The sequence below is a fragment of the Bos grunniens genome, chromosome 26 (assembly GCF_055505025.1).
Source record: "Bos grunniens cultivar Pamir isolate PY7600 chromosome 26, Bosgru_T2T1.0, whole genome shotgun sequence".
Classification (NCBI taxonomy): Eukaryota; Metazoa; Chordata; class Mammalia; order Artiodactyla; family Bovidae; genus Bos; species Bos grunniens.
Genome location: NC_141190.1, coordinates 9,592,230 through 9,606,118, shown reverse-complemented (window position 1 = coordinate 9,606,118; position 13,889 = coordinate 9,592,230). Strand labels below are relative to the sequence as shown.

General features: G+C 41.5%; 1 protein-coding gene across 2 annotated transcripts in view; it reads right to left on the bottom strand.

The window, feature by feature from the left end:
• Window positions 1-1,235: 1,235 nt before the first annotated feature.
• The window catches only part of MINPP1 (multiple inositol-polyphosphate phosphatase 1), a 102,518-nt gene continuing 89,864 nt past the window's right edge, over window positions 1,236-13,889 (bottom strand). The window contains exon 5 of one of the 2 annotated variants that reach the window (XM_086379237.1): window positions 1,236-7,807. In XM_086379237.1, the coding sequence (XP_086235363.1) occupies window positions 7,780-7,807 (28 nt within the window). In that variant the 3' untranslated portion in view covers window positions 1,236-7,779. Of the gene's footprint in view, window positions 7,808-8,035; window positions 12,034-13,889 lie in introns of those variants that run through there. The other variant, XM_086379231.1, reaches the window with a different exon arrangement.

The following is a 13,889-nucleotide window of genomic DNA, read 5'->3' as shown; positions in this document are numbered from 1 at the left end:
TTAAGGAGAGATGGCCAATGAGTGCAGAGTTTCTTTAAGGAGCAATGAAATATTCTACATTTGATTTTGGTGGTGGATGTACTGCACAACTCTATAAGTATACTAAAATCCATGGAAATGTACACTTTGGGTGAATTTTATGGTATATGAATTATATTTCCAAAATTCATTTTAAAAAGAAATAAAGAAGAGATTGTCCTAAGCTTTGCTTCTGTCTCACTGTACAGCTAAACCTCCTGACTCAACAAGATTATGTCAAACTCAAGCTCAAAAAGTTGCTACCTCATCAGCTCCTCCCTCCTTGTCAGCTGGGGAAGTTCCAAGGATTTTAAGTTTCTTTCACCATGGAGTAAAACTAAATGATGAATCACCTACCCTTCTACTACAGGCAATGACAAGCCTGAATATAACTTGTTTGCTGAGTTTTTCTTATTTTCCAGGGTTTTGGTTGAATCTATAGGAATATCTTTAAAGAACTCTGTCCCATCCAATAGGAATGAGATCCTGATGCTGGGAAAGACTGAGGGCAGGGAAGAAGAGTGCGACAGAGGATGAGATGGCTGGATGGCATCATCGACTCAATGGGCATGTGTTTGAGCAAACTCTGGGAGATGGCGAAGGACAGGGAAGCCTAGCATACTGCAGTCCATGGGGATGCGAAGAGTCAGATGTGACTGAGCAACTGAACAACAAATAGAAATGAGAGTTTATTTATGATTTTAAAATAATGCTTAGTTTATTCTCTATACCTTGAAAGTTAGCAAGGAAGAAGTTTGGTCAATCAAGGCTATGCTGCCTGCTTTTTTACAGAAGTCAAGCTTCTTCCTTTGGGCTCAACTGATGTGAGATTTCTGACTACTCATCCTGGGCAAGGCTCAAGATAAAACTATAAAAACACCATCCTCAGTAAAGGGTTTGCTAAGCAAACGACATTACAAACACGCTTTCAAGGACTCATGAAACCAACTTAAGAGAACAAGTTATTTTTAAAGTTCTCCAGAGGGACACAAGCAAACCAAGTATGAATGCCTCTTCCCTAGCCGGTCTCTGTCTGAAAACATAGTACAGGAACTAGGAGTTCATTCTTGTTGTAGGTACTTGAAAATATTTTAAAAAACACACCAAAAAACAGTACCTTTTAAAACTTTTAAATAAAAAAAATATTGATAGTCTCAAAGCCATTGAGGTTCCTCTTTTCACTTATGCAGAATGACTTTTCTACTAATAACTCCAAGTCAATGAACATGGTTATTTAATATTTTTTTTAAAAAAAGAGTATTTCATGCACAGGCACGGGAAGGGCTGCATGTGTAGTCGATACAAGCGTGGGTGATGGAGTCGGATTCTCTGGGTTTGATTCCTGACTCTGCCATTTGCTTAGGTACCTCACTTCTTTGTGCCTCATTTCCTCATCTAAACAAAAAAGAACAGAGCGATATTACCAGATTTATAGGTTGTCCTGAAGGTTAAGCAAGTTAATATATATGCAAAGCGCTTAGGATCGTGTCAAGGGCTACGTGCATTAGCTTCATCATCATGACTTAGCCAACTGGGCGTTGGGCCTAAAACAACAAATTAATCTTAACAACTCAACCTCCCTTTTTTTTTTTTTTTTTGCACTCCTTGGCAATTTGTATTTGTAAAAGAAGCCAGTAATTAGACCATGGATATGTTTAGCTAATGCTTTCTCATCAGAATTCTAATATGAAGAAGGGTGTCCATGGCCAAATAGGTTAAGGAATGGAATGGATAAGGAGGACTAAGTTTGAGAGTATTTTGTGGGTGGGAGCAGGGAAAAGTTTACAGAATTCCATAGATGATTTTTTTTTTCAATACTTACTTGGAAAAAAGTCCTACGAATAAGTTTGAGACCTTCATATCTCCACCATTTGGGGGATGTTTATATCTAGTGTGAATCTACCTAAATCAGCTTCTCTGAGCTTGTCATGTGACAAATGAGGTAAAATAATTGCTTCCTATTAGAATAGCTTTTAAAGATTTTTATAAATATAGTTTCACAACTCCTATTAGACACAGATGTTTTTTTATGGTGCAAGTACATCTATGTTCAATTTATTAGCATTTTATTTTTGCTTCTGCTCAAAAAACATTCCCAACATGGCTGGCTCATCTTAATGGAGACAAAAATTTCGCATGCCAATGTGATCAGAGAAGTGAGTTGTGAATCCAGGTGGAAAGGGGGTAGGATGACCAGATTCTCATTTTGTTTATGGCCCACTTTGCATTTTATAATGCAGTCACATTTCAGGATGGAGTGCATATTATTGGTCTCACAATTCCTTTGGGTGCTTTCATTCACCTGTTTATTCTCTATGAAGATGGACTGAGTCAATGTTTATGTTGCAAGTCTGAAACAACACCATTCTTTTCAACTTCTTAGAAATATGGAAATATCTTTGGTTCAGAACTCAGAATATCTAAGAATGATATATTTCTTCCAGAAAGAAAAAAATTCAGTATCCTAATGCCCACCTTTGAAAGAACTGGGTGTCCTTCTCAAAGGATAGTGCAAATAAAATTACAAGGAATGCAGATGTAGGGTTAACAATTTGCCCAACAGGCAAAGAGGAATAAGTTATTTTGAAATTTCATAGATCTGAGATAGAGATCTGATGCATTGCTAGCCGTTAGAGCTGAAGTACGTTATTATTTTCAAGCCACTCAGACCATGGTGATTGAGTGAAGAGGGAGCACATATCTGGGCTGGAATCCCTGCTGAAGAGGATGGGTCTACTTGATTATAAAAATGCATGAATGCTATAGTCAAGGCTTGCTTTATTCCAGAGCTGAGGTCAGGAACCTTTCCAATAAAGTACCAGAGGATAAATATTTTAGATTTGCAGACCATACAATCTCTGTTGCAATCATGCCATTCTGCCATTATAGTCAAGAGCAGACCTAGACAATATATAAATGACCATGAGTGGGTTTCAGTAGAAGTACTTCAGATCAGATCAGTCGCTCAGTCATGTCCGACTCTTTGTGACCCCATGAATCACAGCACGCCAGGCCTCCCTGTCCCTCACCAACTCCCGGAGTTCACTCAGACTCACATCCATTGAGTCAGTGATGCCATCCAGCCATCTCATCCTCTGTCCTCCCCTTCTCCTCTTGCCCCCAATCCCTCCCAGCATCAGAGTCTTTTCCAATGAGTCAACTCTTCGCATGAGGTGGCCAAAGTACTGGACTTTCAGCTTTAGCATCATTCCCTCCAAAGAAATCCCAGGGCTGATCTACTTTAGAATGGACTGGTTGGATCTCCTTGCAGTCCAAGGGACTCTCAAGAGTCTTCTCCAACACCACAGTTCAAAAGCATCAATTCTTCAGCTCTCAGCCTTCTTCACAGTCCAACTCTCACATCCATACATGACCACTGGAAAAACCATAGCCTTGACTAGACGGACCTTTGTTGGCAAAGGAATGTCTCTGCTTTTGAATATGCTATCTAGGTTGGTCATAACTTGCCTTCCAAGGAGTAAGCGTCTTTTAATTTCATGGCTGCAATCACCATCTGCAGTGATTTTGGAGCCCAGAAAAATAAAGTCTGACACTGTTTCCACTGTTTCCCCATCTATTTCCCATGAAGTGATGGGACCAGATGCCATGATCTTCGTTTTCTGAATGTTGAGCTTTAAGCCCACTTTTTCACTCTCCACTTTCACTTTCATCAAGAGGCTTTTTAGTTTCTCTTCACTTTCTGCCATAAGGGTGGTGTCATCTGCATAGCTGAGGTTATTGATATTTCTCCTGGCAATCTGGATTCCAGCTTGTGTTTCTTCCAGTCCAGCGTTTCTCATGATGTACTCTGCATATAAATTAAACAAGCAGGGTGACAGTATACAGCCTTGACGTACTCCTTTTCCTATTTGGAACCAGTCTGTTGTTCCATGTCCAGTTCTAACTGTTGCTTCCTGACCTGCATACAAATTTCTCAAGAGGCAGATCAGGTGGTCTGGTATTCCCATCTCTTTCAGAATTTTCCACACTTTATTGTGATCCACACAGTCAAAGGCTTTGGCATAGTCAATAAAGCAGAAATAGATGTTTTTCTGGAACTCTCTTGCTTTTTCCATGATCCAGCAGATGTTGGCAATTCGATCTCTGGTTCCTCTGCCTTTTCTAAAACCAGCTTGAACATCAGGAAGTTCACGGTTCACATATTGCTGAAGCCTGGCTTGGAGAATTTTGAGCATTACTTTACTAGCGTGTGAGATGAGTGCAACTGTGCAGTAGTTTGAGCATTCTTTGGCATTGCCTTTCCTTGGGATTGGAATGAAAACTGACCTTTTCCAGTCCTGTGGCCACTGCTGAGTTTTCCAAATTTGCTGGCATATTGAGTGCAGCACTTTCACAGCATCATCTTTCAGGATTTGGAATAGCTCAACTGGAATTCTATCACCTCCACTAGCTTTGTTCGTAGTGATGCTTTCTAAGGCCCACTTGACTTTACATTCCAGGATGTCTGGCTCTAGGTCAGTGATCACACCGTCGTGATTATCTGGGTCATGAAGATCTTTTTTGTACAGTTCTTCTGTGTATTCTTGCCACCTCTTCTTAATATCTTCTGCTTCTGTTAGGTCCATACCATTTCTGTCCTCTATCGAGCCCATCTTTGCATGAAATGTTCCTTTGGTATCTCTGATTTTCTTGAAGAGATCTCTAGTCTTTCCCATTCTGTTGTTTTCCTCTATTTCTTAAAAGTCCTTACATATACCCAAATTTGACTCTCATATAATTTTTCACATCACAAAACGTTATTATTCTCTTGATCATTTTCAACAATTTGAGACTGTAAAAGCCATTCCTAGTTTGGCCCATACAAAAAGATGCAGGCTATATTTTGCCAATTTGTAGTCTGGATTTAAGATAATAACAGTGAAAATTGTAATAATGAATATCAAACTTGAAATGAGTCACGTTTGTGGCTGTTGCATTGTACATAGCAGCAAAGAAAGGAAGAGAAAAAGAAAAAACACTGAGTGAATATGCTTCCACTATCCAAACGCTTTTATTCAACGCGGAACAACAACGTCATTGATGGACAAGTGACACAATGTGGCTCACGTAGTGCTGAGGCTGGAAGAGGCTTCACTTTGATGAATAGAATTTGTATGAGGGTGAGAAATAGTTTAACAGTAGAGCACATACCGATCCAATGATAGTACATCTATTGAGAGAAGAGTTAGCAGATTAGAATGCAATCCCATTTCTCAGACCATGCTTAGATTAAACCCACAGGTAAAATACAAATTAAAGCATTAAAGAATTTGGCAAAAATCACAAAAGCATTCTGTGAGAATCCATTGGCTCTATGGAATCCACAATAGAGAGTATGAACATTTGATATTACTTGTAGGTTGCAACCTCCTGATAGAAGGCACAGCCCTTAGGTTCACTTGCTCAGTCGTGTCCGACTCTTTGCAACCCCATGGACTGCACACCAGGCCGTCCATCACCAAGTCGCGGAGCTTGCTCAAACTCACGTCCATCGAGTCAGTGATGCCATCCAGCAGCTCATCCTCTGTCGTCCCCTTCTCCTCCTGCCTTCAGTCTTTCCCAGCATCAGGGTCTTTTCTAATGAGTTAGTTCTTTGCATCAGGTGGCCAAAGTATTGGAGTTTCAGCTTCAGAATCAGTCCTTCAAATGAATATTCAGGACTAATTTCCTTAAGGATTGACTGGTTTGGTTTCCTTGCAATCCAAGGAACTCTCAGGAGTCTTATCCAACACCACAGTTCAAAAGCATCAATTCTTCAGCGTAGAGCCTTCTTTATACTCCAGTTCTCACATCCATACATGACTACTGGAAAAACCATAGCTTTGACTAGACAGACCATTGTTGGCAAACTAATATCTTTGCTTTGTAATATGCTGTTTAGGTTTGTCATAGCTTTTCTTCCAAGGAGCAAGTGTCTTTTGATTTCATGGCTGCAGTCACCCTCTGCAGTGATTTTGGAGCCCAAGAAAATGAAGTCTCTCACTGCTTCCACAGTTTCCACATCTATTTGCCATGAAGTGATGGGACTGGATGCCATGATCTTCACTTTTTCAATGTTGAGTTTTAAGCCAGCTTTTTCACTCTCCTCTTTCACTTACATCAAGAGGCTCTTTAGTTCTTCTTCTTTGCTTTCTTCCATAAGGTGGTGTCATCTGCATATCTGAGGTTACCTCCATTCATCCCCAGCTTTGCACAGGGCACAGAAGCAGGTTAGAGGCAATGATAGTTGATGAAAATTCCTGAGCACTAGTGAAGAAAGTTCCAAAGTTTTGGTGAGCAGAGAGGTTCCAGGAGACTCAGAGAGATGAACTGTTAAACAAGTTCCCTCCCCTGCCTTCAAGTGCAATGTGATGAGTTCCACAGGCAAAGGCTTATATTTCACAAGCAGCCCCAGCCTGAGGGAAACCTGAACCAGGCCACGTTTCCTGGTGCAGTGTCACAGGAATAGCAATGACACACTGGGCAGACAGCTTCCCAAGGCGTGTGGAGCCCTTGTTTGGATGGAGTTGATTGGTGTCTTGGCGGGCTGAGGTGAACGGACACTTTGCTGACATTCAGAGCTCCTGATCTGATGTTTGCTGGGTGATGCAAATGTCTCCTGGAATTTCTTTGAGATGTGCACTGGCATCAGAGGTCCTTCGTTTCCTGCTCCAGAGAACCTGATACTCTTGTGACAGTTTTTCCTCGTCTGTGCTTCTATAGTGTCTGTGCTTCTTTACCTTAAACCTCTACTTCCTCGTGAATTCCATTGCTTAGTGGCAACTGCTTGATAGTTTTCCTTGGCTTGTCTTTCCACTTCTGCTGCCAATACTGAATTCCTTTCTTTCTCACACTTAAATTTTTGTCTTTCCCAAATCAGGAGCAGTTGCCTGGTTCTAGGTGTGCAGACACGTTGGACCTAAGCTTCCACATGGTCCTTCGTTCTGTTGTGAAGGTGAGCGTGGGCAGAGCTCAGGGCCAACCTTATGCCCCTACACTGCTCTTGCTGCTACTAAGTCACTTCAATTGTGTCCGACTCTGTATGACCCCATAGACGGCAGCCCACCAGGCTCCCCCATCCCTGGGATTCTCCAGGCAAGAACACTGGAGTGGGTTGCCATTTCCTTCTCCAATGTATGAAAGTGAAAACTGAAAGTGAAGTCGCTCAGTCGTGTCCGACTTTTAGCGACCCCATGGACTGCAGCCCACCAGGCTCCTCCGTCCATGGGAGTTTCCAGGCAAAAGTACTGGAGTGGGGTGCCATTGCCTTCTCCGACACTGCTCTTAGGACAATTGATTCCCATTCATAACATCGTTTCGTCATTACAACAGGACACATGTGCATATGCTTTGATTAATCATTCCTCTTTTTTGTCTCTTTTTACCTCTAATTTTCATTTTAGTCTTCAAATAACAAAATAATATATGACTCTCAGTCAAGAGAGTGATAGCAAGGAATACTGCTAGTGATACACTTTTTATTACTACTTTTTTCTTTTTTGTACTGGCGTACAGTTGATTTACAATGTTGTGTGAATTACTGCTGTACAGCAAAGTGATTCAGTAAACATATATCGGGTTACCTAAAAAGCTCATTAGATTTTTCCATACCATCTTGTATCTCCTCCACTAACCAGCTGAGGAAATGCCAGACTGTTTCCCAAAGTGGCTGCACCCTTTTACAGTCTCAGCAACCACGAGCGAGGGTTCCAGTTGTCTGTCTCCTTGCCGACACTTGTTATTGTTGGTTTTGTTGTAGTCATCTCAATACAAAGTGGTGTCTTACTGTAGTTTGGTGATATACTTTTGACTTAAAAAAAAAAAAAAAAGGAAAGCCATGGAATTAGAATAAAGAGCCACCAAATTTGAAATCTTTCAAAATGCACAAAAAGCCCTTCAGACTTGTTGCAGCTCACCAGCTGCTTTGTGTTCTCTAGTTAATCCTCTTTTTCTCAAACCTCAGCTTTCAAATTAAGGAAAAAAGTTATTTTTGAGTTCAGGTGTTTTTTTTTTTTAATTTATGCTTTGCATAAAAATATTTTCTTCAGTTTGAAAATTCCATATGTATCAAATTTCAGGTTTCTATTGGTTAAAATTTTCTTTCGGGGCAGTGGTGAGAGGAAGCCTAACCTGGGGACCTTGACATAATATGTGACATTGTATCTATTCAAAACCATTCAAAGTTCCAAACAACTGGATAATAAATAAAACGTGGCATAGAATCATTAGCAAACTAAAAACTATCTGAGATTAGTCTTTGCTGCTGCTAACTCACTTCAGTCGTGTCTAACTCTGTGCGACCCCATAGACGGCAGCCCACCAGGCTCCCCCGTCCCTGGGATTCTCCAGGCAAGAACACTGGAGTGGGTTGCCATTTCCTTCTCCAATTCATGAAAGTGAAAAGTGAAAGTGAAGTCGCTCAGTCGTGTCCGACCCTTAGCGACCCCATGGACTGCAGCCCACCAGGCTCCTCCGTCCATGGGATTTTCCAGGCAAGAGTACTGGAGTGGGGTGCCATTGCCTTCTCCGGAGTGGAAAACAAACCTGAGGGTAATTTCTGAAAATCCTACAGCATCCTCCATGCCTTTGTCTGTGGAAACAGGATTCCTTTGTTGAAGTTATACTTCAGCCCCATATTCCACCACTGATCTCATTTTGGTGGCAAGGTGGGAGAACTAGCCCTTGACTTTCCCTCAGGTCACCACCCTGACTGTTCTAGACCAGGAAGTCAGAGCTCAGTGCTGAAAAGGGATATGTGTGTGTGTGTGTATGTGTGTGAGTCGCTCAGTGCGTGTGTGTGTGTGTGTGTGTGTGTGTGTGTTAGTTGCTCAGTAATCTCTGACTCTTTGCAACCCCCTGGACTACAGCCTGCCAGGCTCCTCTGTCCATGGAATTCTCCAGGCAGGAATACTGGATTGGGTTGCCATTCCCATTTCCTTTTCCAGGGAATCTTCCTGACCCAGGGATCGAACCTGGGTCTCCAGCACTGCAGGAGGATTCTTTAACATCCGAGCCTCAAGGTAGCCGTGAAAAGGGATATTGAACACATATTTCTCAGAATTGAGTTTATCCAAGATCAGTCCTACATTAACATTAGAGATCACGGCTACAGATTAAATGGATATGATTTCCTGGTTTGCCAGATTTTTTGTCTGGTCATGATGACTAGATGTTAGAATTTCATTAGCCATTAAGGTAGACTCTGTACTGAAAGAACAAAATTTGGGTATTACACAGAAGCAAGAGCTCTGTGTTCAGTACTCCTGGAAGATAAAGGATATATGTTACTTCTTAAAACTCTCCTACAGAGTCTCATTATTTTTGCAGAAAAGAACAACTCTATAGAAATCATCAGTAGCAATTTCACTGACAACCTAATTAAATAAAAGGGTATAAGTTATTGTGATGTCAGATGGAGCATGAGCAGAAGAAACATATTATTTGTAATAAAATGAAATGAGCAGAATTGAAACAAAGTTATAGGAAACAGAAATATTTCACACAGAATATCATTAAAACCACATTCCAAAGGAAGCAAAGACTTAATATGTTCTACAATAAGCTATTTAATGTAAACGGTGATAAATAATCTATGCTATGATAATTAGCAATTCTGAGGCTAGACGCATAATTACCTGAAATTTTCATGAGTTTTCCATATGTTGGAGCATTTTCAAATTTTAGAGGTAAGATTCAGATCATTTTTAATCTATACATTTAAAATGTGAAATAAGCCTGCTGCTAAGTCACTTTGGAAGTGTCCGACTCTGTGTGACCCCACAGATGGCAGCCCACCAGGCTCCCCCGTCCCTGGGATTCTCCAGGCAAGAACACTGGAGAAATAAGCCTGCTGCTGCTGCTGCTGCTAAGTTGCTTGAGTCGTGTCCAACTCTGTGTGACCCCATAAACGTCAGCCCACCAGGCTCCCCTGCCCCTGGGATTCTCCAGGCAAAAACACTGGAGAAATAAGCCTAGGGGGTTACAATAAAAATTTCCATTAGTCTTGAACCCTGGGGTAACTCACAGGATCACAAAAAGAGCCTTCAGAAGCATGGTAGTTCTGAGGAAGAGTCTAAAAACTTGACCCTGTCAACTACAAATTGGCACTTGCCAGGGATGCTTGCCGGGGTTCCCCAGTGGCCCAGCAGATGTTAAGAAATACCTTTCAAATCAACTCACTGTTGTTGGCCTTCCCTGGTGGCTCAGACGGTAAAGAATCTGCCTGCAGTATAGGACATGGCTATCCACTCCAGTATTCTTGTCTGGAAAATCCCATGGACAGAGGAGCCTGGCAGGCTACAGTCCACAGGATTGCAAAGAGTTGGATACAACTGAACTGACTTAGCATGCACACACATGGGTGCTTGCCATCTATCTCTACAAGGATTAAATAATATGCTGCTGCAGCTGCTGACCTTTAACACCTCCTGAAGGAGTTCAGGGTAGACAGCAGAAATGAGGCACTCTGTGCTCAGGGAAAAATTGGCCGCACTATTCGGATAGTTAGATATTCTCAGGAGCTGATTTTATGAGCTCAGTTCTTGTATTTCCTCATATCTTGAAAAACACTAAAATATTTCATGATGACTACTGTTCCCTGTGACTAGCAGAAGCTTCATGAGACCAGCAGAAACTTTAAGCTAGATCTCTCATTGTGTTTGAACACATGTATATCTTAGTATGTGTCTTTCTTTGTCTTTGGGTAGAATTGCTGAGGTTGATTTGTGAGTGAGCTTTACTTTAAATGGCCTAAAGAAAGGAACAAATTAAAATAAAACCATTCTAAATACAAGAGATATTAAGCTAAATGAATTTCTCAGGGAAATATCCAATATTAAATTAGTACTTAGTATTAATATTTAAGCTTGTTGATCTACTTAATATAGATGTGTCTTAAGAGTCATCAACAGAATAATCAGTGTAATACTTTCATTGTACCTGGGTTTAATATAAGCTATTAATAAATAAGATCTTATTATATCTGTTGCAAAATTGTCAGCAAGGGAAGTAACTCAATGTGAAGAAAGTTTTAAGGAAAGAAAATATAAATTAAATAAGAGCTTTAGATAAACTCTATTAAGAATAGCTGGGGATTCCCAGGTGGCTCAGTGGTAAAGAATCTGCCTGCCAATGCAGGAGACACAAGAGGCATGGATTCGATTCTTGGATTGAGAACAACCCCTGGAGGAGGAAATGACAAAATACTCCAGCATTCTTGCCTGGAAAATCCCATGGACAGAGGAGCCTGGCAGGCTACAGTTCATAGGGTCACAAAGAGTCAGATACAACTGAGTGACTGACCAGCAGAAACATTCACAAGACCAGCAGAAACATTCTACAAAAAATGTGTGCTTGATTCATGTAATTCCCCTTCACCAAAATCACATCTATACTGACCTTTCCCCCATGCCTCTTCGGAGCAGTTTCTCAGAGCTATCTGAAATGTTGTCTCCTGGGCTGCGGTCCTCATTTTGTCCCAAATAAGACTTAACTCGCTACTTGCATGTTGTGTGTTTTTTAAAGTCAAAGATGCTAGGAGCTTTCCTCATTTTTTTGTCATTCTCTAAGACATCACTGCTTGGGAGTAACGTGGCCACTAGCAAGTCTGGGTTTATATACGGTGCTTTTCCTTCTGAACCAAGAAGGAAAAGACTTCCTTCCATATATCCAACAGAAAAATGCAGGAAAAGGATTGAATTGGTTCCAGGGCTGCTTTGGGGCTAAGCCTACCCTAGGTCCCATGCCTACTCTTAAGGTACAGAAGAGAACTGCTAGATCAACAAAAGCATAGGAATAGGTCTTCAATCTGACTCTAAGCCTAGGATTCTTTTGGGGTGCCCTGTACACAACTCTTTTATGGAGCTTACCCACCATCTCAGCTTGGCATCTGGTCTCATTACTTCATGGCAAATAGATGGGGAAACAATAGAAACAGTGACAGACTTCATTTTCTTGGGCTCCAAAATCACTGCAGGTGGTGACTGCAGCCATGAAAATAAAAGACGCTTGCTCCTTGGAGGAAAAACTATGGCAAACCTAGACAGGGTATTAAAAACAGAGACATTAACTTGCCAACAAAGGTCCATCTACTCAAAGCTTTGGCTTTTCCAGTAGTCATGTATGGATGTGAGAGTTGGACCACAAAGAAAGCCGAGCGCCAGAATTCCTGCCTTTGGAGAGAGAAAGAGGGACGTGGATACACCACTTGTACCTGTTAATGTATAACATGCTATAACGTCTAAGCATTAAGGTATTAAAGAGAATCATTGTAAACATGAAGAGAGCTCTTCAACTTATCCTATTTTTTTTGGCCTCACTGTGAGGCTTGCAGCATCTCAGTTCCCCAACCAAGGATTGAACCTGGGTCCTGGCAGTGAAAGCCCAGAATCCTAGCCACTAGGCTAGGAGAGAACCCCACAACTTAACCTTCTTTAAATGCATCCATTACACTGCCTATCCCCAGAGTCACTGACCTCAAGCACAAATCAAACCATGCCATGTCCTTGCCCAAACTTTTTCATGGCTCCCTATTGTCTCTTTACGCTGCTGCTGCTGCTGCTATTGCTAAGTCCCTTCAGTCGTGTCTGACCCTGTGCGACCCCACAGACGGCAGCCCAACAGGCTCCTCTGTCCCTGGGATTCTCCAGGCAGGAACACTGGAGTGGGGTTGCCACTGCCTTCTCCTGTCTCTTTATAGAGGCATTCAAATCCCTTAAGATGTGATTACAAAGCTGTATTTCAAGCCTTAGTTTTCCCTAGTAACCTGTCCCAATGCACTTGATGCTGTAGACATGGCCAACTTTCACTGAGGGGTCCCCATGCGTGACTCACCATATGCCTTGGTTCACGTTGCTCCTATTTTCTAGAACGACATTCTCCCCTATCTCTACTTGTTGAAACACTACCATTTTTCAATGCCCAAATGTCACTCCCTCTGCAAAGCTTTCCAAGCTTCTCCCCACAAATCTCTCCTTCCTTCTGTTTAAGTTACACTTGCCTGTGAGGGGCCATGTGTCCCTCTGCCCTGTAACACATCAACCAGCTTTGTGCCCAGTATATGCACATAATTAAATGTTTGTGGAATAGTATTAATATTAAACATGTGAAATGGTACGAAGTTTACTAATCTAGCAGGATTGTATTAAGTTATTCTTCTTCATTATGTCATTATCTTAGCCCTTCTGTTCTTAATCCAGTCTTCCTAAGTAATCAAAGAGAGTTCATTCTTGGTGTGTGGGGTGGTGGTTGTAATGAACTTCAGCTTGAAATACAGCCTTTCAACATTTACTGGCAGTGGGAAATTCCATGTTATACTTAGAGTGATTCTGGAAACTGATTTGAAATTGGACATTATTCTTTATTTCAAGGAAACATGAATAAGGCTTGTATTTAAAAAAATTTGAACTAAATAAATATGTTATGTTTTCCCTTCACACTCTCCCAACACACAGAAATATCTCTGTGTCAAGTGCAATCCTTCCCTTAACAGAACTCCATGAAATGAATCTCTAGCATCCAACTGACGAAACCATTTTGAAAAGGGCTTTAGAACAGTTTGACTCGGCGCTGAGACCTCAGGTCGAGATGAACCAAGAGAGCCTTGTCCAACTGTTGAATTGCTTTTTATGCACTTCATGCTGCCAGAAGCAGCCAAAGAATGCAGCTCAGTGTGTTTCATTACACACTGTGGGTAGCTGGTATGAGTGAGGTTGACATCAGATACTTGCCAGCGAAGAAATCTGCAGGACATTTCCTAGGCTGCCTCAAAATGGAAGATGTGCAGAAATGCAGGTATATTCAGAACGGGTGGGTTTTTAAAAGCCAGAGTTATCATTTGAAACTGTTCCAGAAAGAGGGGCACATCCACATCTCAATGAGAAGCCCAAGAACCT